Raw genomic sequence first — 26840 nt, forward strand, 5'->3', positions numbered from 1 at the left:
CGGGATCTGCAATTACAGATCCTGTGTAGGGAAACCGAACTCAAACAATCCGTGGAAAATATTCTCTCCTGCCTCCTTTCGTTGATCAGGTCGCTGTGAAAATAGACCCACTGAGAAAATGAGTCCTCTAGGAAAATAAACCCTAATTTTCTGTAAAAGGACAGCGAAACCCTTCCTGATGGCAGCTGCAGGGGGGGCATTGCTGGATTTAGAAAGGCTGCCAGGAGTAGAATTGTACCAAAAGGTTTGGTTCTTTTACACGGGGTGATAGGGGAGAAACATCCCAAACTTTAGACTGATTTATTTAAAATTAACACAAAAATGCATTTTCACAGAACCCAGGAGCTCTAATTCTTGGGGTTCCAAGGGTGTTTCAGGAAGGTATGGGATTAAATGAGGATGAGAGGGAGTGTGTGGAATCTCTTAAATGAGAGAATGTTGAAATGGAGATGAGGGGGAGTGTGTGGGATCCCTTGAAGGACAGAATGTTGAAATGAGGATGAGGGGGAGTGGGTGAATGTGTGTGATCCCCTGAAGGAGGGAATATTTCAGTGGGGATTAGAGGGATGTGTGGGATCCCTTGAAGGAGGGAATGTTTCAGTGGGGATTAGAGGGATGTGTGGGATCCCTTGAAGGAGGGAATGTTTCAGTGGGGATTAGAGGGATGTGTGGGATCCCTTGAAGGAGGGAATGTTTCAGTGGGGATTAGAGGGATGTGTGGGATCCCTTGAAGGAGGGAATGTTTCAGTGGGGATTAGAGGGATGTGTGGGATCCCCTGAAGGAGGGAATGTTTCAGTGGGGATTAGAGGGATGTGTGGGATCCCCTGAAGGAGGGAATGTTTCAGTGGGGATTAGAGGGATGTGTGGGATCTCCTGAAGGAGGGAATGTTGAAACAAGGACGAGGGGGAGCGTGTGGGATCCCGCGGCTGCTGTAACCGTGGGAGTGGAGCACTCCCAGCAGAACAGGCTGGCTCCTGCTTTCATTGCGCGGGATTTGAAGGCAGCGAGCGCTGGGGAAGGAGCAGAGCTCGGCTGGGGCCGTGTCTGTGTGTGCCGCAGCACTGAGGGACGGCATGGGACGGGACGGGACGGGACGGGAAGGATTCTTGGCCAGGCTGGGAAGGAGCAGAGCCAGCCGTGAGTCACCGCAGCCACCGCAGAGGTTGGGTAAGAAGCGCAGCAGCACAATTGGAGCAGCCCCGTGACCTCAGAGCCGAGCTGTGTATTTAAGATCTGGCTCGCAGATGTTGCGGGAGGCTGGGGCAGCGCAGAGCAGCCGGCACAGGCACAGAGGACACCGCCAGCCCCGGGATGCTCGCACTGCTGCTGCTCTCTGCCCTGCTCTGGCACCGGGCTGCAGCCTGGGGCCTCGGGAAGGATGGCGTGCTGCACAACTCCATCTGGCTGGGTAAGAAACCATCCCTTCATCGCCCATCCCGGGCTGCAGCATCGCTGTGTCTGCCCTGCAGGGCAGGGAGGATGGGTGCTGCACAACTCCATCTGGCTGGGTAAGGAACCATACCTTCACTGCCCAGCCTGGGCTGCAGCATCGCTGTGTCTGTCCTGCAGGGCAGACAGGGGAGGATGGGTGCTGCACAGCTCCATCTGGCTGGGTAAGGAACCATCCCTTCATCACCCATTCTGGGCTGCAGCATCGCTGTGTCTGCCCTGCAGGGCAGGAGGGGAGGATGGGTGCTGCACAGCTCCATCTGGCTGGGTAAGGAACCATCCCTTCACTGCCCATCCTGGCTGCAGCATCGCTGGGTCTGCCCTGCAGGGCAGGGATGAGCACCCAGCAGCACAGACCTCAGCTGGCCATTGCCACCAGTGTTCATCCGCACTGAAATTCATTGAAATCGCTTTATCTGAACAGCAGCTGTCACCTTCCACAAGCTTACTATGCGTACATTGTCACTGTACTGCAGGAAAAGTATTTATTTATTTATTTCGTCTGAATGCATTTTCCCGCAGGAAAATTATTTATTTATTTATTTATTTATTTATTTATTTATTTATTTATTTATTTATATATTTACTTATTTATTTATTTATTTATTTTGAAAGGTAATTATAGAACACATAACCTGAAAAGTTATTTATTTATTTATTTATTTATTTATTTATTTATTTATTTATTTATTTTGAAAGGTAGTTATAGAACACATAACCTGAATGTATGTTCTTGCAAGAAAAGTTATTTATTTCTTTTGAAAGGTAATTATAGAACATTTCATCTGAATGTATGTTCCTGCAGGAAAAGTTATTTATTTATTTATTTTAAAAAATAATTATTAAATATATAATCTGAATGCATTTTCCTGCAGGAAAAGTTATTTATTTATTTATTTATTTATTTATTTATTTTAAAAGGTAATTATAGAGCATTTCATCTGAATGTATGTTCCTGCAGGAAGAGTTATTTATTTATTTTAAAAAGTAATTATAAAATATATAATCTGAATGCATTTTCCTGAAGGAAAAGTTATTTATTTATTTATTTATTTATTTATTTATTTATTCTAAAAGGTAATTCTAAAACGTTTCATCTGAATGTATGTTTCTGCAGGAAAAGTTATTTATTTCTTTAAAAAGGTAATTACAGAGCATTTCATCTGAATGTAAGTTCCTGTAGAAAAAGTTTTTTATTTATTTTAAAAGGTAATTATAAAATATATAATCTGAATGCATTTTCCTGCAGGAAAAGTTATTTATTTATTTTAAAAGGTAATTATAGAGCATTTCATCTGAATGTATGTTCCTGCAGCAAAAGTTATTTATTTATTTAAAAAAGTAATTATAAAATATATAATCTGAATGTATTTTCCTGCAGGAAAAGTTATCTATTTATTTAAAAAGGTAATTATAGAACGTTTCATCTGAATGCATTTTCCTGCAGTGGGAGGTAAAGTGAAAACTGCATTCATTAAATAACAGTGGCTTTGTTCTGAGGGAAAAGGAGCCTGAAAAGAAACATTTGCCAAAGGAATGAATTGCTTTGTGCATGAACATACTTCCCATGCCCGGGTCCTGCATGTGAAGCTAAATGCTGTGGAAATATCAGTGAGAACATTTCCTGGCTCTCAGAAAGCGCAGAAACGGGGATGTTCGGGCTGTTCACGTCCTTTGGGGAAGGTTTCAAAAGGGAAGACAAAAATGCTGTGGGAAGGTTTGTGGTGCCTCCGGAGGGTCTCCAGAGCTCTGAGGGCTCTTTTACAGCTCACTGTAATTATCCACTGCAGCAGAGAGCTAACTCAGCCCGGAGCCTGCCAGGGATGCCACAATCAAGGCGCGCACCGAGCGCTGTTTTCCAGACAAATGCTTCCAAATCCCCCATCCCCACCGAGCGCTGTGGATTTCCCTGAGGATTCCCAGGAATCCCTGGAGCTCACAGCGCTCAGGTGTCTCATGAGCCACCACCACGTGGCTCCAGCCCCTCTCAGAGGAGCCTGCAAAGCACCAGGAGCACAAACAAGGCACAGAAAGGATCCTTTCCCATTTGGCTGCTGTCTCGGTTTGGAAAGACAGGTGCTTGCTAAGGAAGGCAGGAGCCTGCCCTGAAATGGAGAATGTAAACCCCCTCCCTCTGAACTGCTATAAATTTTAAATTTAGGGGTTCTCAGGCAAAAAATATGGGAGCAGGAAATAACAATAAGTTATATAAGTTTTATGTGTGTGTGTATATAAAAAACATATATGGTTATATAAGTTATATATCATATATATGTTATATAGAACTAATATAAGTTATTAAGGAATAACAAATAAGCTCTTTAATAGGGAAGAAAATAAAAGGTAAAGAAACAAATATATATATAAATTATATATATAAAAGTTATATATATATATATATGTGTATATATATATGTGTGTGTGTGTGTGTGTGTGTGTGTGTATATGTATATATGCATATATGCTAAGGGTTTGTGGAGGAAAAAGATAAAATGTAAATTTTCCTGAATTTTGGGTTTGGTTCTTTATCAGAAGAGCAGAAAAGCAAAGCTCAGATGTCGCTGTGCATCCCCAGCTTCTATTCCACTGATGCTCGAGCACAGTGAGGCTGAGGTTGGGGTGACTTCCTTTACTATTCAAGTTATTTTATTTTAAATGCAAAGAAGCATGAACTGGATGGCTGCAAATTTGCCAATTTTATCTTCATTTATATAGAGAGTCACTGAATTCCAGTGCTGATTGAATTAACTGCACTCTGAGGTTCATTTCATTTAGTAACCTAAACCAACATTGACAGAGTCAGAACAAAACCTGACACCCAGTGGGTCAGGGTGCTGGCAGCAGCCCCACGGGAACTGTGGCTGCAGAGCTCCTGCAGGGTCAGGGGTGGCTCTGCTGGAGCAGGGATCCTGGAGAAAGGTGCAGTGTCCCTCTGAAGATCCAGGGGCAGAGGCAGCTGCTGTTCCTCTGGGGAATCCAGTGCAGAAGCCGTGCTGGTGTTCCAGAATCTCCAGATTATATCCAGGCAGGAATGTTTGGCTCCTCCCCCTGGGCTCACATCTCCCAATGGGATGCTGCAGTTGTTATCAGCCATGCAGTGACATTCAATGGACTCTTATCAGCAGATGTCTCCCCAGAAGGAGGAGTGATTATAGAGGAGATAAGAAAATTGCTCTTTTAGTGGCTCCTCTTTCCCCCCAAAGCTCAGGCCCTGCCTGTTGTGCCTCACAATTCCTGAGGCTGCTCAGGTGGGGAGGCTCCAGGAAAGAGCAGCCTGGCAGCTCCAGGCTCCACCTCTGCTGGTCAGAGATTTGGGATAACAGCCATCATTTGAGCAGTTTCATGAACTGAAGGCAAATCTTAAAATGCTTTAAAATGGAGCAACTGTGTGCTAATTGGAATGCATCATAAAATTCTGTTTGGCTACACCCCCAAGCATTTAGCAGGAGAGTAAATAAAAATAATCCAGGGGGTAAAAAACCTGATGGCTTTTGCTAAGTAAACAAACCGAAATAGAAATTCACCGTCTTGTGTAAGTGCAGCAATAACGTTACTGAAATGAACCTCAGAGTGCAGTTAATTCAATCAGCAGTGGAATTCAGTGACTCTCTATATAAATGAAGATAAAATTGGCAAATTCACAGCCGTCCAGTTCATGCTTCTTTGCATTTAAAATAAAATAACTTGAATAGTAAAAGGAGTCACCCCAATCTCAGCCTCACTGTGCTCGAGCATCAGTGGAATAAAAGCTGGGGATGCACAGTGACATCTGAGCTTTGCTTTTCTCCTCTTCTGATAAAGAACCAAACCCAAAATTCAGGAAAATTTCCCTTTTACCTTTTTTTTTCCTCCATAAGCCCATAGCATTCCTATATATATATATATATATAATATAAAATATATAATATTCATATATATATAATATAAAATATATAATAATTTATATATATTATTTTATATATTTTATATATACACATAATTATATATTATATATTATCTATACATGAGTATATATTAATATATAATTATGTATATTTATATATCTAATATAAAATATATATAACATGATGTATATAATAGCCATTATAAATATACAAAGATATTAAAATATTTTAATATATATAATGCTTTTTTATTTATGTTTTTATAAATATATATATATATAAAATCATATAAAATCTTGAATTGCCATGACTCTGGAAATGCTCCTTTCACCTTTTCCTTTTACCTTTTTCCTTGTCCCAAAGCCCCTCTTGCTCCTCAGGCAGAGCTGCTGCCCCTGTCACCTCCTTGGGGATGTGCTCCTGGTGCCCCTGGAACTTTGGTGCTGCTCCTTTTTGCCACCAGCCCGTTGTGAGAGGGGTTCATTGCCCAGCCTTGCCCAGATTTGCTCCTGGGCTCATCCCAGTGCCAGTTCTCAGCTCTGTGGGATTTTCCAGGGCGGCTGCTGCCCTCTGTTCACAATTCCAATTCCTTTCCCACTCCCTGTCTCAGAGGGGTTTGGGAGCTGCACCAGCCCCGTTTGGTGAAGCTCTCTGAGCAGCAGAGGCCCCTGCCAGGAGTTCTGCGTGGCCACCCTCTGCTTAAAAGTGAAATATTCCTCTTTATTTAGCATTTAGCGTGGGTCTCATGCACATTTCAGGTCGTTTATTGGCCAAATTTCGTGCTGCCTGTGTTTGTGCAGCAGAGGCTGGCAGCACTTCACCCTTTCCTGCTGCTGTGGGTGAGCTGAGGGTCCCTGTCCTGGCAGGGTCCAGCTGTCCCTGGGCTCCTTGGAGGCTTTTGGCAAAGTGGAACCCATGGCCCTGTGGCACGTGCTTGTGCTTGCCAGAAAAATCAACATTTCCTGCAGGTTCATCCTCAGGGCCCACCTCCATGAACAGCAATTCCTGTCAGTGTGGGCATGGAGCACAGCCAGAGGCACAAACATGGGAATGCGGAGTTAACCCTGCTCTGACCCAGCTCCGTGGCTGATGCTGAGTTTATCTCCCTGCACAGTGGAATTAAGGAGGGAAGGGGGGAATATTGCCAGAGCAAGATCCCACCAATTAATTGGGATTTGCTGTCAGTGTCACTGACTGGGACACCCAGAGCTGGGGCAGGATGTGTGTGCTCTGTTTTCCCAAGGCTGTTTTGCCATTTTGCAGAGGAATAAAAGGGATGGAGGCTGGTTACTCCTCACAGGGTGGAGCTGCTGCTGCTGCTTTCAGCCTTGCAGACTCCTGAAGGACTGACCCTCCCCAGCAATGTGTCCATTGTTTGCTTATTTTCTGCCAGGGTCAGGATTAAATGTGTGAGATGGGATTTCTTGTTGGGACTCAGGTGTTTATCGGTTCTTATCTCTGTCACAGGCTCACAAACCCTGAGTTCTGCAGCACTTCACTCTGACACACTAAAAATGGAGCCCCATCTCCCTCTGCAAGGCCTTTTAAGGATAAACTGTCCAATTAAGAAATGACACCTCAATTATTTTCAATTGAACCCAATAACCAATCACTCATGTCCTGCAATGGGGACTTTTTATCCAATTACACAAAACCACCCAAACCCATGGAGGAGGAGGAGAACCAGCCTCCACCCCAAACCCTCCATCCTGCTCTATATACATTGCTATATTCTAAACCCTTAAACTTTGAGTTTCCCACCCTGTGCTATCACACACTTCTATCCAAACCCCACACCCACAATCCCAGTTCCATCATTCCATTCTGGAAGCTTCTCCACAGCCTCAGGTCAGTGCAGTGTTCTCCTGGGGGTCAGTGCCTGCCAGCACAGAAAGTCTGGATTTCCCAGCACAGAAATCTGAAATTCCTAGCACAGAAATCTGAAATTCCCAGCACAGAAAGTCTGAAATTCTCAGCAGCCAACAGCAATATTCTGGAAAACCTGAAAAAATTCCAGCAGTAAGTGTGGGGAGATACCTTTAGAGTGAAGATCTGAAAATAACACTGCCAGGTGAAAAAAAACCAACTAAAAATGGTGAGATCTCAGTGGCAGCCCTGAGAGCTCAGGGAATACAATCTGTGGTTTCCAATCCCCTTCCCTGGGCTCTGCAAGGATCAATAATGGACATTTCAGGCTTCCAGGCCACTGATTGATGTTTTCATGCCCAGAACTAAGAACAAACTCTTGCAAAATTTAAAACTTTAAAAAAGTTTAAAAAAAAATTGAAAACTTTCAGAAATTCTTCAGAACTTTTGTCCCCAGTCCTTGTCCCTCACACTGTGCTTTAAAATCTTCAATGTGTTGAATTCTCTAAGAAAATCAACACAATTTTCTGTGCCTCAGACATTTCCAGGACCAGGCCTCTTGCTGCCTTCTGCAGATCCTTCCCCAGTCTGATAAACACAGAAAACATGGGAAAAAAATCATCCCAACTCTTTAAATTGTCATCTGAGAAATGTGGGAAATGGATTTATAGAAAATTTAATTATGCTTATAGTGTATTGTAATCAAAAATTTGCTAGCTTGTAATTATAATAACGTGAGTTATAACATCTGTGTTGTCTCACCCTTCTCATGAGACTAAAAAGAGAATGAAAGTTTTTAAAATGCCTCTGAGTCAGAAAATGAGAAAAGGGCATAATCCAACAAGAAAGAGTAAAACCATAATTTATACATCGAGCAAACTATCAGCTTTTTGTCATCTGCACCTGTAAATACAAATTTACAATAAAAATAAAAATGAAAATATTTGCAGAGCCTGCAGGCAGGCCCAGCTCTGGGCTGGCTCCTGGGGGACTCAGGGATTCCCAACCCCACATTCCCAGCCCTGCACACACACCCTGAGCTGATTTATCTTGATTTCTCATGGGCTCAGCCATGACAGACTGCTGAGTGACTGAAAACTAATACTTCCCGTGAATAAATCAAAAGTTATGCTTCTGCTTTTCTGCTTTGCTTGCTGTTAGCCATGCAGATTTCCCAATTTACCAACCTAAACCAAATGTTTGGGTGACTTTGGCTAATGCTTCAGGTTTAGATACCAAATGTTTGTCCAACACAGCCCCCAAAAAACCATTTTCCACCTGTTTAAATGGAGTGCCAGTGGGTGTTTGGCCAATCCCAAAAGATAATTTAAAGCTGCAGCAGGCACATTTATGGGGTCATCCCAAATCATCTTTGGATTGTGGTGGAGGCATGGGAACAGTGGCTTCCTCACCTTCCCAAGGCATCTTCTGAGCCTCAAGCACTGGAGATCCTTGGCTCCATGTCCATGACCTGTTGTGTAAAATTGAATTATCCAGGCAAAGATCCATCTTTAGTTAAGGACGCTACTCCCTGTCACAGCATATTTAAAAATCAGGCCTCATGAATGAATTCCTATGAAAAAATTCTTAATTAAAAAGGAGTTTTAGTAGCAGAACATGCCACAATCCCCCAGCTGTGGGTTGTTAGGCTCCTTCAGGAAGGTTTTTCCATGGAGGAGCAGTTATCCCATGGCAGTGATATTCCCAGGGATGCTGCAGAGGGAGGCTCTCCCTCTCCTCAGACTGCTATCAGCAACATAATTTATTTTTTTGGGCACAAAACCCACCCTGGCAAACACCATTCTGTGTCTATTAAGGGCTCTCACCATTCCCAACCACAATTCAGAGGCTTTTTTAAAACCCTCCCCTAACCCAGCCAAAATCACCGACCCCAAGCGTGTCCCTAGAAAATACATTCTTTATTTTTATGCTGCAAATAACTGCTGTAAAAATCCTGCTTTCCTTATTTCCTCAGCCACATTGCAAACAGCCATTCCCCTCAGATTCTGCTAAATAGAAGTGAGACCTAAACAAAAAACCCCTCAGATGAGACATGCAGATTGCTGCTGAGACAGATTTCCATACATATGGCACCAGACAAGCTCAACATGCAAAGACTGTAAAACTTGCAGCAGCCCTGGCAGTTTCTAGGTTTCCTTGGAAAGCTGTTTTGTCTTGGGATTGCCGTGGCAAAGTAAAAAATAATGAAGAAATTGCTTTAATTTTCCGTGCAGCAGAAATGTCAGCCAGCAATTGTTCTGGTCCTGCCCTCTGTGACACACGCTCAGATATTTTTATTTGACATTTTCCCCCCTTTCATTCCTGCCTCTCCTCTCTCCAAGTAGCTGTGATTTCACTTCTCTGGAGATTCCAAACAAAGCTCTGATTCATCTTGCAGAGGCTCTGGGAGCTGCAGCCAGGAGGATGCTGTGAGAGGGATCCAGGAGGATTCCCCTGAGCACACAGGGCTGGGGTGCTGGCCCCAAACTGTCCCCAAACCTCTGCCCCTGCAGCATCCCAGGGGAGCTCTTGTTGACTTTCTGTTCTTCACAAACCCTCCATGCACTCACTGGCTCTGGCATAAACTTCTTCCACCCCAAATCCTGACTTTGGGCGTCACACATCCCTCTGGGGGTCACACACGTCCCTTGGGATGTCACACACATCCCTGTGGGGTCACCAGGTCTGAGCTTTCCTGATGCTCCCTGCGTGACACAGCTGAACATTTCCTCTTCACCTGTGCTATAGATACAGGAGAAATTAAAATATTGGCTTTAAAATATTAAAATACTGGCTTTTTGCAAATATTAAAATGGATTGTGTATGTGTAATGGTAAAGTAACTTTGTTCTAAAGATTTAGTTTTTATTTCTGTTGTTGATTAAGCTTACACATGGTAGTAAAGTTCTCAGAAGGTTGATATATTATATTATATTATATTATATTATATTATATTATATTATATTATATTATATTATATTATATTATATTATATTATATTATATTATATTATATTATATTATATTATATTATATTATATTATATTATATTATATTATATTATATTATATTATATTATATTATATTATATTATATTATATTATATTACTAGACTAAAACTACACTAAAGAGCAAGGATGCACCAGAAGGTTAGAAAAGAATAAATAATAAAAAAACCCGTGACTCCTCAGAGAGTCACTCACAGCTGGCCATGATTGGCCATTAAGTTAAAACAATTCACATGGAACCAATCAAACATTCACCTGTTGGTAAACAGTGTCCAAGCCACATTACAAAGCAGCAAAACACAGGAGCAGCAATCAGAGAATTATTGTTTTCATTCCTCTCTGAGGCTTCTCAGCTTCCCAGGAGAAAATCCTGGGCAAAGAAGATGTCTTGGTTTCAAAAGCCAGGTGTCTGCTAAGGAAGGCAGGAGCCTCCCCTGAAATGGAGAATGTAAACACCCCCTGTCCCCTTTTCCAACTTGCTATAAATTTTAAATTAAGGGGCTCTCAGGCAAAAAATACGGGAGCAGGGAATAACAGTTCTTTAATGGGGAAGAAAATAAAAAGATAAAATAAACAATGCAGTGAACCAAACCAACACTGACAGAGTCAGAACCCAACCTGACACCCTGTGGGTCAGGGTGCTGGCAGCAGCCCCATGGGAATTGTGGCTGCAGAGCTCCTGCAGGGTCAGGGGTGTTTCTGCTGGAGCAGGGATCCTGGAAAATCCCATGGGAATTGTGGCTGCAGAGCTCCTGCAGGGTCAGGGGTGGTTCTGCTGGAGCAGGGATCCTGGAGAATCCCATGGGAATTGTGGCTGCAGAGCTCCTGCAGTGTCAGGGGTGGCTCTGCTGGAGCAGGGATCCTGTAGAAAGGGTGTAATGTATATACATTATATATACTACATATTATATGATATATGATATATGATATATGATATTATATATTATATATTATATTGCATATATACTATAGTATGCTATATACACTATAGTATAGTACATAATATATACTATATGTAATATGTCGTATAGTATATTATATACTATATACTATACCATATTACATATTATATATTATATATATTATATATACTATAGTATATATAATATATATGCTCCCTCTGGAGATCCAGGGGCAGAGGCAGCTGCTGTTCCTCTGGGGAATCCAGTGCAGAAGCTGTGCTGGTGTTCCAGAATCTCCAGATTATATCCAGGCAGGAATGCTTGGCTGGTGTTCCAGAATCCCCAGATTATATCCAGGCAGGAATGCTTGGCTCCTCCCCCTGGGCTCACATCTCCCAATGGGATGCTGCCGTTCTTATCAGCCCTGCAGTGACATTCAATGGCTGTTATCAGCAGATGTCCCCCCAGAGGGAGGATTGGTTGTGGAAGAGATAAGGAAAATGCCCACTTGACAGAAGACAGCTGCCATACAGATGGCAATAGAATACAATTTGCTTGACCACCCAGTTCAGAGGATTTTTCAGGAACCATGATGGTGGCAGAGGTGAGAGCTGACGCTGTGTCCCCGTCCCTGTCCCCGCAGAGCGGGCGGCCGGCGTGTACCACCGCGAGGCGCGCTCCGGCAAGTACCGGCTGACGTTCGCCGAGGCCAAGGCCGTGTGCGAGTACGAGGGAGGACACCTGGCCACGCTGCAGCAGCTGGAGGCAGCCCGGAAAATAGGTCTGGAAAACACAGGGCTCCTCACAGGGCTCCTTCTGAGGGGGCTGGGTGGGTGTTGTCCTTTCTGTCCGGAGCTCTGGGGCTCTTTGGAAACTCCGTGGGTTTTTGATAAGGAGCAGGAGGAGTGCCAGGGTGTCCCCACGCTCCCAGCCAGGAATTCCCAGTTCCCAATGTCCCACCCATCCCTGCCCTCTGGCACTGGGAGCCATTCCCTGGCTCCTGTCCCTCCATCCCTTGTCCCCAGCCCCTCTCAGCTCTCCTGGAGCCCCTTCAGGCCCTGCCAGGGGCTCTGAGCTCTGCCTGGAGCCTTCCCTTCTCCAGGGAACATTCCCAGCTCTCCCAGCCTGGCTCCAGCCCTGGGAGCACCTCCCTGACCTCCTCTGGACTTGCTCCAACCACTTTTATTTCCATCAGGGTATTTTGTCTGCAAGGGAATGAGTTCTGTGCTTGAAGTGAAAAGTGAGAGCTCCCCTGCACTTCCAGCGGATTCCTAAGAAGTTCTTCATTCATTCAGAGCACTGGGAAAACAATGGAAAATATCCTCCACTCCAGACATTTTTTCACTCTGCTGTTGAGTCAGGAGCTGGCTCCCAGCAGCAGCACATGTGAAAAGGGCACTTTTGTTTCTTCTGAGGAGCTCTGAGCCCTGAGATGCCACAAATATGTTCCAGCTCCTCTCCATGAAAACATTGGATGGGTGTCTACAACATTGCATTCTTTGGCTATCGGTGCTGAGTTCTCAGCCACAAAATGCATTAAGGGGATCTTTTTGTTTGGCAAGAAATCCCCGAGGCATTTCAGGTATTTAAATTTAAATTGAAAGTGTTTTAAGCAAATGCTTGGGGATTTTAGCCGTCTGTAGTATTTTATTTATTTTTAGAACTTCATGCTGAGAACCCTTGAGATGGGATTGAGTAAATTTGTCTGACTTCAAAAGGGAAACAGAGAATACCCTTGGAAAACTCATCCAATGGCTAATTTGATTACAAGTGCTGGTGGAGCACTTAAACCTAACTGTGCAGTCCATCTGCATTTGATTTGGGGCTTCAGATGAGGAACCAGTAATCACATTGTGGAGAACACCGTTCAGTTTTACCCTCTGCATTTAAAATTATCCTCTCAAAGTCCCGTTCTCCCCTTTAGCTCAATTTCTATCAGGTCAATCACAGCCAAGCCATTGAGTGAGACTTGGTGCAATAAGAGCAGCCCAGTTCTGACCATTTTCTGCCTCCTTTGCTGCAGGTTTCCACGTGTGTGCTGCTGGCTGGATGGCCAAGGGCAGAGTTGGTTATCCCATAGTGAAAGCTGGAGCCAACTGTGGCTTTGGCAAGACTGGGATTGTTGATTATGGGATTCGCCTCAACAGGAGCGAGAGGTGGGACGCCTACTGCTACAACCCCAACGGTGAGGAGAACCACAGGGCTGTCCTGTCCTCTTCTGTCCTCTTTTGCATTTAGTCCAAAATTTATCTGAATAATCTGAGGGCTTTCTGCCCGTAATCTGAGGATTCTGCCCAAAACAGGGTAAATTTAGGGTAAAACCTTCTTTTTTTTTGGTCTGAGATGGAACAGCTCTGAAAGTGAATGCCCTGCCTGGGACTGGCATTCTTAGGAGGATTGAGCAACCACGGGGCTGTCCTTCTGTCCTCTTCTGTCTTTTTCTGTCCTCTTTTGCATTTAGCCGCAATTTATCTGTATAATCTGAGGGCTTTCTGCCCATAATCTGAGGTATTCTGCCTGCAACAGGGTAAATTTAGGGTTAAACCTTCTTTTTTTTGGTCTGAGATGTAACAGCTCTGAAAATGGATGCCCTGCCTGGGACTGGCATTCTTAGGAGGGCTGAGCAACCATGGGGCTGTCCTTTTGTCCTCTTCTGCCCTCTTTTCTCCTCCGTCCTCTTTTGCCTCTAGCCCAAAATTTATCTGAACAATCTAAGGGCTTTCTGCCCGTAATCTGAGGTATTCTTCCTGCAACAGGGTAAGTTTAGGGTTAAACCTTCTTTATTATGTCTGAGATGGAACAGCTCTGAAAATGAATGCCCTGTCTGGGACTGGCATTCTTAGGAGGATTGTCCTGGGGGGAACTGGGAGGAATTGCTAAGGAGGAATTGTTCCCTGGGAGGGTGGAAAGGAGGGCCTGGCACAGGGTGCCCCTGGATCCCTGGCAGTGCCCAGGCCAGGTTGGACACTGGGGCTTGGAGCAGCCTGGCACAGTGGGAGATGTCCCTGCCATGGCAGGGGTGGGATGGGATGAGTTTTAACGTCCCTTTCCATCCAAACCATCCTGTAACTCTGTGATTCTCTGAGAGAAACTCCCACCAGATCAGAGTTGCAGCAGGACCGACAAGAACCCACCAGAGCACTCCTGGTGTCCCTCCAGCCACCAGGGACAGGCAGAGGTGGCACAGGCAGGGCAGCAAAGCTCAGCCTGGCCCTGCTGCTCCCCATGGCAGGTTCTCAGGCCGGGCCATGACATCTGCACAGCTGTGCACATTTTGTTTGTGCTCCCAGGGCTGGGGCTTGTTTGTGTTCATCAAATAGCTCTGTGGGGTGGGGGCCCTGCCAGATGTTCCACACAGAGCTGCAGGGACGCTCCTGCCCTCGGAATTTTGGCGTGGGACCGTTCCTTTGTCCGCTCTGGGCCACGGGGAATTGCTGTCCAGTTTGGTCAGAGCTCCAAAGGAAAGCAGAGCTGCCAAAAGTGCAGAGCCACGAGCCTGCAGCCCTGCAGGGATCGGTGTGCAGGGGCTGTGGAGCTGGCTGGGCTGTCAGCAGGCAGGACACGAGCAGCTGAGGGGACAGGGACAAATCCCTGACAGAACTGAGCCTGTGCTCTGCTCCAGGAGGCCAAAGAGGGTAAGAGGAACTTGGGGAAGTGTTGGGGTGTTGGAAGTGTTCATCTCACCTAGCAGTGATCATGGAATCATGGAATGGGCTGGGTTGGAAGGACATTAAAGCCCATCCAGTGCCACCCCTGCTATGGCAGGGACACAGGGACACCTCCCACTGTCCCAGGCTGCTCCAGCCTGGCCTTGGGCACTGCCAGGGATCCAGGGGCAGCCCCAGCTGCTCTGGCAATCCCAGCCCAGCCAGGAATTCCCAGTTCCCAGTGTCCCACCCATCCCTGCCCTCTGGCAGTGGGAGCCATTCCCTGGCTCCTGTCCCTCCAGCCCTTGTCCCCAGTCCCTCTCAGCTCTCCTGGAGCCCCTTCAGGCCCTGCCAGGGGCTCTGAGCTCTGCCTGGAGCCTTCCCTTCTCCAGGGAACATTCCCAGCTCTCCCAGCCTGGCTCCAGAGGGGCTCCAGCCCTGCAGCAGCTCCTGGCTCCTCTGGACTCTCCAGCAGTTTCACGTCTTTCTTGTGTTGCAGCCCCTGAGCGCTCCAAGAGCTGAGCTGAGAAGTTCATGGACAATGTACAAACTCAGAGGGTTAATGGGAATAATCCATTTTATTGCTCCTAATTCCTGTGCCCTGAATGCCCTGACACAGCACCGCCCTCTCCCCAGCTCTAAACTGGGATAAATCCTAAATTCAGGCAGGAATTCCCAGTTGGGTCAGCCCCACTGCCAGGGAGCTGGCAAAGTCCAAATGGCCACTGGATCAAAGCAGGAGTGGTGTTATCGCAAATGGAATGAGGAGCAGCAGGAACAGCAGCAGTACAACAGCAGGGCTGTGATCACGAGCTGGTTTTTGTTTGAGATGCACTTGCAAGGGGTTTTTGAAGAAGAAAGGATGAACGTGAGTGTCAGTGTGACGTGCAAGTACAGCTGTAAAGCTGGAGAGAGCCAGAAATCCCAAATGCCTCTCACATAAAACACAGCTCTGGCCCCAAACCCACTGAAGGCAATGAAAGCTTTTCCTGTGAGTTCAGTGAGGTTTGGATCACGCCTCTTGCTTCCAAAATATCTCCTTCCAAAATCTGGGTGTCTATGTTTGAAAAGCCAGGTGTCAGCTAAGGAAGGCAGGAGCCTCCCCTGAAATGGGAATTTTAAACCCCCTCTCTCTGAATTATTGTAATTTTGAAATTAAGGGGGGCTCTCAGTCAATGATATGGGAATAGGAATAACAGCTCTTTACTAGGAAAATTAAAAATACAAATATAATAGTACAAATAAAGAAAACAAAACATTGTCAGAGTCAGAGCATGCCCTGGCCCCTGTGTGTCAGGGTGGTGTCCCAGCCCCACCCCATGGGGGCTCAGCCCTCCTGCAGTGCCAGCTGTGGCTCTGCTGCAGCAGGGATCCTGCACAAGGGGGGAGTTTTCCTCTGCAGCTCCAGGGCTGCTGGAGATGGGCCTGGGCTCCTCTGGGAGTGCAGGGAGCACAAAGCTGCTCCTCTGGGAGTGCAGGGCAGCACAAAGCTGCTCCTCTGGGAGTGCAGGGAGCACAAAGCTGCTCCTCTGGCAATGCAGGGGGCAGAGGCTGCTGTGCTGTCCCAAACCTCAGATTGTATCCAGGCAGGAATGCTTGGCTCCTCCCCTGGGCACAGCATCTCCCCATGGGATGATGGAATTGGATCAGCCATGCAGGGACACTCACTGGCCATGGACAGAAGATAATTAATAATTAATGGCCCATGAAGAGAAGAGATCTCCTGGAGGGAGGATTGGCTGTGGAACAGATAAAGAAAAACTGTCCCATGAACAGAAGAGAACTGCCCCACCTCTGACAGATGGTGATAGGATAAACCAAGTCATTAGTTATATTAAATAGCTCATTATATTTAATGGACAAAGCAATAGCTTATGGTGTTTTATTGGTACAAAATTAATGTCAATAATTAATTGGCAGGACTTTGTAACAAATTTTTAAGGCAAGAATGCTGCTCACTAAGGCTGCAAATGTCTCTTATGTGTGTGTTTTATCAGTTTCCATGCTAACAGCCTTGCTTTCTTCCTTGCTGTAGATAAATTAATATTTTATCAATTTCTTCTTCTGCTAATTCAGTTGTTTGGCCTGCAGAGCACTGCTAAGCCCATCCACAAGAATCTTTGTCACTCTGGATGTCCCTGTGTGATGTCCCTGCAGATCTCTAGCTCCAAGTGCCCAAAGATTCAAACCACAGCCAGAATTAAAACTCCAAATATCTCTGCTTTTACCTCCCCCTTAGGAAAAGAGTGTGGAGGAGTCTTCACAGATTCCAAACACATTTTCAAGTCGCCGGGCTACCCGAACGAGTACGAGAACAACCAGGTGTGCTACTGGCACATCCGGGTCAGGTACGGGCAGAGGATCCACCTGCAGTTCCTGGAGTTTGATGTGGAGGATGACATCGCCTGCCAGGGTGACTTCCTGGAGGTCTACGACAGCTACGATGATGTCAATGGATTTGTGGGCAGGTAAAGCCTATTTAATATGCAAATTAATGGTAGATTTGTCCCCCCTTCAGAAGAATGCTGTTTATTAAATATAAATTTTGACATTTATGTGATAAATGTAAAATATAGGATATAGAATATAGAATATAGAATATAGAATATAGAATATAGAATATAGAATATAGAATATAGAATATAGAATATAGAATGTATTATATATTGTCTATTATATATATAGTATGAAGTATATAGTATATATATAGTATATTATAATATATAGTATATTATAATATATAGTATATTATTATATATACTATATTATATATAGTATATACTATATGTACTATACATTCCAATATACAATTATTAATACTATATTAGTAGTATAATATAATTATTATTATATTATTACTATATTATTATTAATAATAATAAAATACAATAATATATTATAATATACTATATATTATAATCTATATTATATAGTATAATAAATATACTATATATAGTATTTCTATAATATATACTATATATTACAATATACAATAATTATTAATACTATATCTATAGCATATTATTATTACTATATTATTAGTAATTATACAATATATTATAGAATACTATACATTATATATAATACATAATACATAATACATAATATATAATATATAATATATAATATATATTATATAATGTATAATATATACTATATAATATATAGTATAATATATTTAATATATTATATATTATATTTAATATATTATATATTATATTGCATATATACTATAGTATACTATATTCACTATAGCATATTACATAACATATACTATATATAATACATAGTATAGTACATTATATAGTATATACTATAGCATATTACATACTATATATTATATAAATTATATATACTACAGTATATGATATACTATATACGATATATATACTATGGTATGTCACATGCTTCAATCATCAGCATTTCCTATTTTTCCAGGTTTTGTGGAGATGAGTTGCCAGATGACATCATTAGCACAGGTAAATTATTTGCACTCTTTGTGGGAACTGAAAAAAAACTTAAAACCCAAAATATATGTGACAAAAATTAAATACCCAAAATATATCTGGAAAAAAACCCTGAAATCAATTACATTTTTTAAAATGGTAAAAATTAAAATTAATTAATTAAATGAAGGAAATTAAAACTGCCCAAAAATATTTCTGAAAAAAAAACAAAATCGATGTGAAAACAATTTCAAAACCCCCAAAATGCATGTGAAACCCCCCATTTTTCTGCCCCTAAGCCCATGAAATTTGATTTTTCCTGCACAGGGAACGTGATGACGCTGAAGTTCCTGACGGACGGCTCGGTGACTGCAGGGGGGTTCCAGATCCGCTATTCCGCCCTGGACACGCCTGCCCCGGCCAAAAACGCCTCTGCCCAGGGCAAAAACACCTTCCAGGCTGGGAAATTTGGGATTATGTGAGCAGAACTCCAGGCACAGAAAGGGGCTCTGGACTGAACACTGAAAAAAAATCAGATTTTTTTCTGACTTTTTTTTCATCTCTTTCTGAGATTTTTTCATTTCTCTTTCTGAATTTTTCTCCTTGCCTTTTCTATGTTTTGTAATAAACTACACTAGGGAATAAATTATAAAATATACTTACATGGATAATAGAGAATTATTTTTAGAATACAAGTACTGTAAAAATCAAAGAATTCATTGCTACCAAAGACTTTAAATTTATTTTTTTCTATATAAACTGCTCCTTCTCCTCATTTCTTGCACCACTTGAACAAACTTTTTGTGTGTCTGTCCTGATTATTTTAAAACTTAACAGGCTCTTCTCTCCTTATTTCCCTTGATTTCCACCTATTTATATTTTAGACTGTTGCTTTTTTTCCTGTTCTCTACACATTATTATTTTTTTTTTAATTAACTGGTCTTCTTGAACTGGAAGGGCCTTCAGTGTAAGGTTATTTTTAAGACAAAAATTAATCTTGTGGATGGCCTGGCAGCCACCAGGTGAAGATTGGGAAGCAGCACAGAGAGCACAGGATCAGCTGCATCCACATTTCCATTTTCCTGTCAGATACATGGGTTCTGTCAGGGTTTCCTCATCCAGAGAATGAAGTCCTTTCAAAAGAATTAAAGGAATGACTTGGTAAAGAGAATAAAAGTGCTGAGAGGAAGCAGCAGGAGGAACTTCTCACCAAGCACGTTCAGAAGACCCCACCGAGGTGCTGGACCTTGTTTACATGGGTTTGAGACTGTTCTAGTTTAAATTACTGGATTTAAAATAATTTCAGACTGTTCTAGTTTAAATTACTGAATTTAAAATCCTTTCAGACTCTTCTAGTTGAATCTGTTGAACTTAAATCCTTTCAGACTGTTCTAGTTTAAATGACTGGATTTAAAATCCTTTCAGACTGTTCTATGAATTTAAAATCCTTTCAGACTGTTCTAGTTGAAATTGCTGAATTTAAAATCCTTTAAGACTGTTGAAATTGCTGATTTTAAATCCTTCCCCAAATGTTTTTACCTGAAGCAGCATTAAAGCTACCTCTGGTCTAATCCCACCAAGATTGCAGTCAGTTATTTTTGTTTCTTGCAAATGTAATTAATTGTGTTAATTTAAAGGAGTAAATAAGTTTTGTTTCTGAGTGTTTTCTTGACTCCAGCTCTGCTGAAATCTAATGCCCACTAAGAATTTTCCTGTGAATTCCATTTCCATTTCCAACAGCATTTGTATTCCTCATCACCTGAATTCAGGAATGGTTTTGTGTTGGAATGTGAAATGCAGGGAACTCTCAGAACTTTGGGCCTGGAAGCCAAAGTTCAGAATTAAACACAGGATTTGATCTGAGACCTCGGAAAAGGCTCCCAAACTCAGGTGCTAGAAGTGAGAATGTGGATTTATAGTTTAAAGCAGAGACACATTAAGGTAGGAAGAGGAAAGTTTAGAGTTTTTGAGTTTAGGATATAGAAAAAATAAAAGCAGTTCCAGAGGTGAACAAGGAGTTCAGGATGCAGCACTGTGGGTTTGTGTGCCATAACATGAGTGGGTAAGAAAGCTCACACACGAGTCCATAAGATGAAATATTTAAGGATTGGGTGAAAACCATAAATATCCTTGTTGGCAGTGCTTTATTGGTCAATAGATCCTTAGAAATTCCTGTAACTGAGGGTCTTGGGACCTTCTGAGCCCTGCAGTGAAGATGTGAGCCCAACTCACCCTGCCTGCCTATGTAGAATTAAAATAAACCACAACATTTAAAGCAACTCAGAGGTCCCATCTCTAACTCATTTGGAATTCCTTCACCAATCCCCGTAGTTTTGCACATGGAAGATCTTAGGCTAATCAGCCCCATTTTTGCTTTATTTCTTTTAATTTATTTAATTTCTGAGCTTCTATTGTCATTTCACTGGGGATATAATTTGGCTGTACTGAAGAACAACATTGCAGCTCCTCTCCTGGTTATTTCCAATACTTTATTCGCGCTCCACGAAACGAGTTTGGTATCACCCCATTTCTGGGATGCAACTATTTAAAATGTGCTTTTTAATCCTGCCACCTTGTGTTCACGGCGCCTGTTGTACAACAGCATTCCCATTTTCCAGGATCAGCCACAGTGCTCGTCCATAGGGAAGAGAATAAGGAAAAGCATCGGGAGAATGTCAATATTTTATTTATGACCTCGGCGTGGGGTTTTTGTTGTTGTCTCTTTAACTGGGAAGAGACAGGTCTTGGATGGATAGGGATGAGAACCAGGGAACATTTGGAATCCCCATGGGATAATTTTTGGGGAAGAAAGCCAGGCGAGCCAGTCCCGCTCGGCATGTCTGGTGGCACAGGGAAGCCCTGGAGGTGACAGAGCCCCAGCCATGGCCCGGCTCTGTCCCGGAGCTCCAGGGCTTTCCAATTTGGGGTTCGGGATTTCCCATTTCACCCCAGAGAACTCGGGGAATTCCGGCTTGTGCTCCCACGGAGCTGGACCTCATTTGCAGTCATTAATTAGGGATTTGACCTCACGTGCTTCATCCCGCGGGTCACCTCCGGCCTCGTGACCGGGGACGGGAGCCCGGGAACGGCCGGGGCGTGTTTAGGTGGGAAATTAGGGAAAGGCTCTCCCAGCACAGCGTGGGCTGGCCCTGACCGGGCTCTCCGCGGAACGCTCACGGCCCCGAGGCCGCCAGAGCTCCGGGAGCGTTTGGACAGCGCTCTCAGGGTGGATTATCGGGCAGGGCCGGGAGGCGGCCATGGATGATCGCCCTTTTCCGCCGCTATTCCCGGATCCCGGCACCCGCGGGCCGCGCCGCCCGCTCCGCCCTCAGCGCCGGGCCGGGCCCGCCCCCCGCGCGGCCTCGCCCTTCCCGCCGCGCCTCCTCCAATCAGCGACGAGGGGCGGGGCTGCCGCTGGGCGCGGGAACCTCCGGGCCGCGCTCCCATTGGCCGCAGCCCGCGCGCCGCCGGGCCCGCGCGCGCCGCCATCTTAGCGCGGGAGGCGCGCGGCGCTGAGGGGCGGCCGCGCCGGGGGGAGGCGGCGGTGGTGGCGGTGTCGCCATGAGCGCTCCCGGCCCCCATCCCGAGCCCGCCGCGCCCGGCCCCGAGCCCGAGCCCGAACCCGCCGCTCCCCAGCCCGCCGCCAGCTCCAGCCTCGGCCCGCTGCTCCGCACGCTGGAGGACCCCGGCGCGCCGCCGGGAGAGCTGACGGACGCGCACCTCACCATCGTCAGGTGGGCGCGGGGGACGCGCACGCTGCCCGAGGGGAGCGGGCGGCCCTGAGGGATCGGGGCGGGCGTGCGGAGCGGGAGAGCCGGGAGCGCCATCGGAGCGGGACCTGCCGGCGTGGCTGGGGCAGCGTGGCCGAGGGGAGACATGCGGGGCTGGGGGGAGGGAAAGGAGGAGCAGGAGGGAAGGGAGAGAGGGAGGAGTGACGGGTGGAAGAGGAGGAGGAAGGAGCGCATCTCAGCAGGATCTGCGCATTCCAGAGCCTCCCTGCCCCTTGGATTCCTGGGGGATCGTCAGAGGCGCATTAGGAAATAAAAACTTTATTGTAGCGATAAAGCTTTGCCGCTTTACGACTGTAAGGGTGAAGTTTTTAGTTGGCAGTTGCCGTGTTTTCATTGCATTTCTTTCTGGAAGTTGCATCTTGCCATGTGTTTGTGCCTTTACCCGCATGTGGCCGCTTCTACCATGTGCAAAGGCACGATCCCTTTCTCTCAGCGTTTCCCTTCGGTCCTGCGGTGAATTTAAAACTGTAGCTACTCACATAGCAGATTTGCAGGTTTCTAGAAATAACTGACAGCAAAAAACCCCTCCTAATGTAAATATTAAACATCAACAGGTTTCTCAGGCTGTCCCTGCATGACTGAACTCAGCACTGTTTGGGTTTTGCAGTGAGAAGCTGATGATTAACGTTGTATGGGATAATTGCAGCTTTTCTGCAAGAATGTTCCTCACATATGAGCAAAGTCATCCTTGCTGCTGGTCAGACCAGGATTTTCCTGCATTCTGGGACTGCTCGTGAGGAAGGTGCTTTTTCAGCTCCTGTATTTCTGGTTTTTCTAATGTGCAGCAAGTAATTTAAAGTTTGCGTGCTGACTTTTAATGTTTTTATAGGAGCTGACCAAAAAATGAAAGCCCTTAATGTTTTTATGAGTGTTTTTTAGGCAGAAAAGGAAGCATTACTCACTTTGTGCTATAACACAGAATTTTGCTGCTCGATCAGACCTTGTGCTGGCATTTCTGCTCTTTAGGGTCCTTCAGTGTTCTGTTGATTCCCTTCAAGAAAATGTGCTGCTGTGTGTCAGAAGATAAAGGTTGAGTCAGTTACAAAGTATTTAACCTGGAAATATTGTTTGTTTTCCCTCCTTGCAGTCGCTTGAGTGGTGAAGGAGGCAAAGCATTCACTGCAGACTTCAGGAAACACTTCCCTCAACTCTGCAAGGTGTTCAAGGTATGGTTTTTTTACACTCAGTTCTCTTCCACTTCAGTGAACAAAGATTTATTTTGGTGAGCAAGGTCAGTGGGCATTGAAAGACTCAAATTTCAGTTCATTTATAGAGTCACAATCATTAAGGTTGGCAAAAACCTCTGAGTCATGGAGTCCAACCTTTAATAGGAATGCAGAGCAGGAAAGGGTTTTTTTTTTTTTTGCAAAATAGATCATTCTTGTGATGAGGAATTACTGCATTAAAAACCAAAATGCTGGGTCTTGGATGTGGTCAGGCAGCATCCCACAGTCAAATCTAATCTTCCAGCCAGGAGAGACAGTGTGTCCTGAGTGCCTTAGAAACATTTCAGAGTTCGGAATATGCAGAAAATGTCAGGGTTTTTAAGCAGTAATGTAAAGGTTGTTCTTAGCCATTTTCACCTTCTGTTTCAGAAGCCTAAAACCAGTTGGAGAGTCAGGTGAGAGAGCATAACATACACAGCCAAAGTGGAAAACTTGGGATGTTTGGGATTTATTTCGTTAAAGGTGTTTTTATTACAGAAAGCAAAAATGCCTTCAGCACCTCAAGTTGCTTTACTGATTTGGTGTGTCCAGAATTCAGGAGGGTTTCCTGCCTGGGTGGGTTTTTCACCAAGTGTTTGCTTTTCCCAGCTTCCCAGCAGTGTTGGTATTCAGACAATAAACTCAGTATTTCTCAGTTACTTTTCTGACCTGACATTCTGTGGATTTGGGTTTTTTTATTGTTTTTTTCCAGGCACACATTTCCAGTCCAAACTTGGAGCTCAGTAATGCAGCATTGCAGGCCTTGGGCTTCTGCACTTTTAATTCAAACAACACAGCTGAATTATCTGGTGAGCAAACGAACTGTGACTATAAATATATCATCAGAGCTCTTTCTTTATGTTTTTCTTTGCATTTGTTTTCATTTTGACCAGGATTTGTCTGCAATGTGAGCAGTGTGATCAGTTCATTAATTACATCTTGTACACAAGCGTGGTGATGATTTTTCATGCTGTTACACCAATTCTGTTTTACAAACTTCTAGTTTCATTAAATGCTTTGGTAGCAATTAGTACAGTAATTAGTTGTGTGGAATTAGTGATCAAAAAAAGATATTCTTGTGGGAAAAGAGTGAAGAAGCTGTTTGTAGGATCTGGGAGTGCACAGTAGAGCTTTTCCAGCTTTTTTCTTGGAGGTTTCTTTGTTCCATCAAATCATGGAGTGGTTTGGGTTGGAAGAGACCCTTAAAGGTCATCTAGTCCAGCCCCAGCTATTTCAAATTAATCCAAAATCTTAGGATCTGCATTCCTAGAAAGTGCTAAATCCCTTCCACAAAAGGTTTTGCTTTTGAGAACTTGAGGTTTTGCCTCAAGGTAAAACCACAGGTTTTTGGTACCAGGGGAGAGGGCATTTCTCCTGTTTGAAATTGGGTTTTTTGGTTCTTCTCCATTTTTTTGCAGTGCCTTCTGCTTTCCTATTGTGCAGAATTCCCCCTGATTTCCTGTGAGAACAAGGCATTTCTGATAATGTCTGTGTGGTATCTTTCTTTGCTCTCATTTTTCTAGCCAGCTGATAAATAACAATTTTATTACAGAATGTCAGGCTCCAGAAGTCACAAAGCCCTGGAAACAATGGGGAGTTGGGAAGGGAGGGAGGACAAGCAGCTCCTGTACCTCTGAGTGTACTTTTGATCGGGGAGAGGAGTGAAAGTGTCCTTCCATTCCTCTCACTCTGGGGTCAGCCACCACAAAGTGCACATTTGCCAAAAATCTCACTTTTTACCCCTGAATTTTAAAGGAACACATTTCTCCATCTGTGTTCTTAGTTGGGTCTAAGTCCTGTATTAACTTTATTAATTTTTATGTAATGGGCTACAATTTATCACCTTCAGTAACAAAAAGCTCTTGTAGGCTCTAAAAACAATTTATGCCAAGTTATGACCAAAGTGCTGCTAAATTCACTTAAAATCCAAGAAGTTTTGAATAATTAAATATTCATCTTTAGCTCAGGTGTATTTAACTAAAACTAGCTTCTAATTCTATGGATTCTTATAACGGTAATACAGATACGCTGCATTATTAAATTTATTATTATTTTGTTTTTTCTATTTTTATATTATTTATATGAAATACTTTTATATATCTACGTGTACATTTTTAATATATTTTAATATACTTTTATATCTATATTTTATTATATTCTATATAGCTATATTGTATCAATGTAGATGTTATATATATGAATATACATTTAATATATTCTATGATATTCTATGATATTCTATGATATTCTATGATATTCTATGATATTCTATGATATTCTATGATATGATAGTATATTATAGTATATTATAGTATATTATAGTATATTATAGTATATTATAGTATATTATAGTATATTATAGTATATTATAGATGTATATAATATACAATATATTTATATAATGTATATTATATATAATATATACTATTATATTATATATCACATATAATATGATATAATGCTTATATAATATTATGTTATATATATAATATATATTATACATACACATATATTATACATATTATATAAAATATAATATATTGTTAATAAAATATAATAATTTTATTATAATTAATACATGATAGTATATTATAGTATATTATAGTATATTATAGTATATTATATATGTATATAATATACAATATATTTATATAATGTATATTATATATAATATATACTATTATATTATATATCACATATAATATGATATAATGCTTATATAATATTATGTTATATATTTAATATATATTATACACATATATTATACATATTATATAAAATATAATATATTGTTAATAAAATATAATAATTTTATTATAATTAATACTATGATAGAATATTATAATGTTTATATATTAGTATTGTAATAATATTTTAATATTAATAAACGATAGTTGTATATTGCTTTTTATATCATTAATGTTAATAACATTTCCAGCTTTCTGGCTGCTTTGGTGGGAGGGGAGCTGCTCCAAGGTGATGTTTAGGCAGTAAATCACTGGGGCTTGCAGCTGGATGGGTGCTGGGCACGTTGCAGTGAGCAGAGTGACCCGAACGCCTGGCACGGGCTGTGGGTTGTGTGTGCTCTGTCTCAGGCACGGACGTGCAGGGGCTGCTGGCAGCAGTGAACAGCGTGGCTCTGAAATGCTCCGACAAGAACACTCGCACTCGGGCACTTTGGGTCATCTCCAAGCAGGCGTTTCCTCCTGAAATTGTTAGGAAGGAGGTGAGTTTCACACTGTTCTTCTGGTGGCCTCGTTTCTCACAGAGAGGAGCCTTCAGAAATTGTTGAAAACATAAGTTTCTTCATTCCTCATTTTCTGTCCTTTCCCGGGGAGAGGAGGCAAATTATTTCTCACTCTCCGCTCAGTTGCTTTTGAATCCAAAGGTTATTTCCCATCAAATCTGACACCCGAGTATCAATTCTTGGAAAACCTGAGCCACAAATGACTGCTCTCCTTGAGGGGAAAGCTGCAATGTGAGCAGTACTATCAGAAAGCAATGAACTATCACAGGGCAGAAAATTATGAATATTCCAGTTTAAAATGATACCTGGCATAATCCAGACACAATCCTGGAAAATGAAATGTCCCAATTCCAGCTCCTCCTGGAATGATTTGTGTCCAGGTGCTCACTGTGCTG

The 26840-nt window shown here is 43.2% G+C and overlaps 2 protein-coding genes across 2 annotated transcripts in view; both read left to right on the top strand.

Moving 5' to 3' along the window:
• The first annotated feature begins 1268 nt into the window (after window positions 1-1268).
• On the top strand, window positions 1269-19405 carry TNFAIP6 (TNF alpha induced protein 6). The gene is made up of 6 exons (XM_059476070.1): window positions 1269-1410; window positions 11753-11890; window positions 13133-13294; window positions 16996-17224; window positions 18195-18235; window positions 18530-19405. Exons 1-6 carry the CDS (start codon window positions 1314-1316, stop codon window positions 18682-18684), a joined length of 822 nt encoding a protein of 273 aa, XP_059332053.1. The 5' UTR covers window positions 1269-1313; the 3' UTR covers window positions 18685-19405.
• Window positions 19406-21763: 2358 nt separating this feature from the next.
• Window positions 21764-26840, top strand: part of RIF1 (replication timing regulatory factor 1) — a 37851-nt gene continuing 32774 nt past the window's right edge. Inside the window, exons 1-4 of the mRNA XM_059476519.1 lie at window positions 21764-21936; window positions 23081-23159; window positions 23911-24007; window positions 26294-26424. Coding sequence (XP_059332502.1) covers window positions 21764-21936; window positions 23081-23159; window positions 23911-24007; window positions 26294-26424 — 480 coding nt within the window. The remainder of the gene's footprint in view (window positions 21937-23080; window positions 23160-23910; window positions 24008-26293; window positions 26425-26840) is intronic.

This window comes from Ammospiza nelsoni, chromosome 7 (assembly GCF_027579445.1).
Source record: "Ammospiza nelsoni isolate bAmmNel1 chromosome 7, bAmmNel1.pri, whole genome shotgun sequence".
NCBI classification, from domain to species: Eukaryota; Metazoa; Chordata; class Aves; order Passeriformes; family Passerellidae; genus Ammospiza; species Ammospiza nelsoni.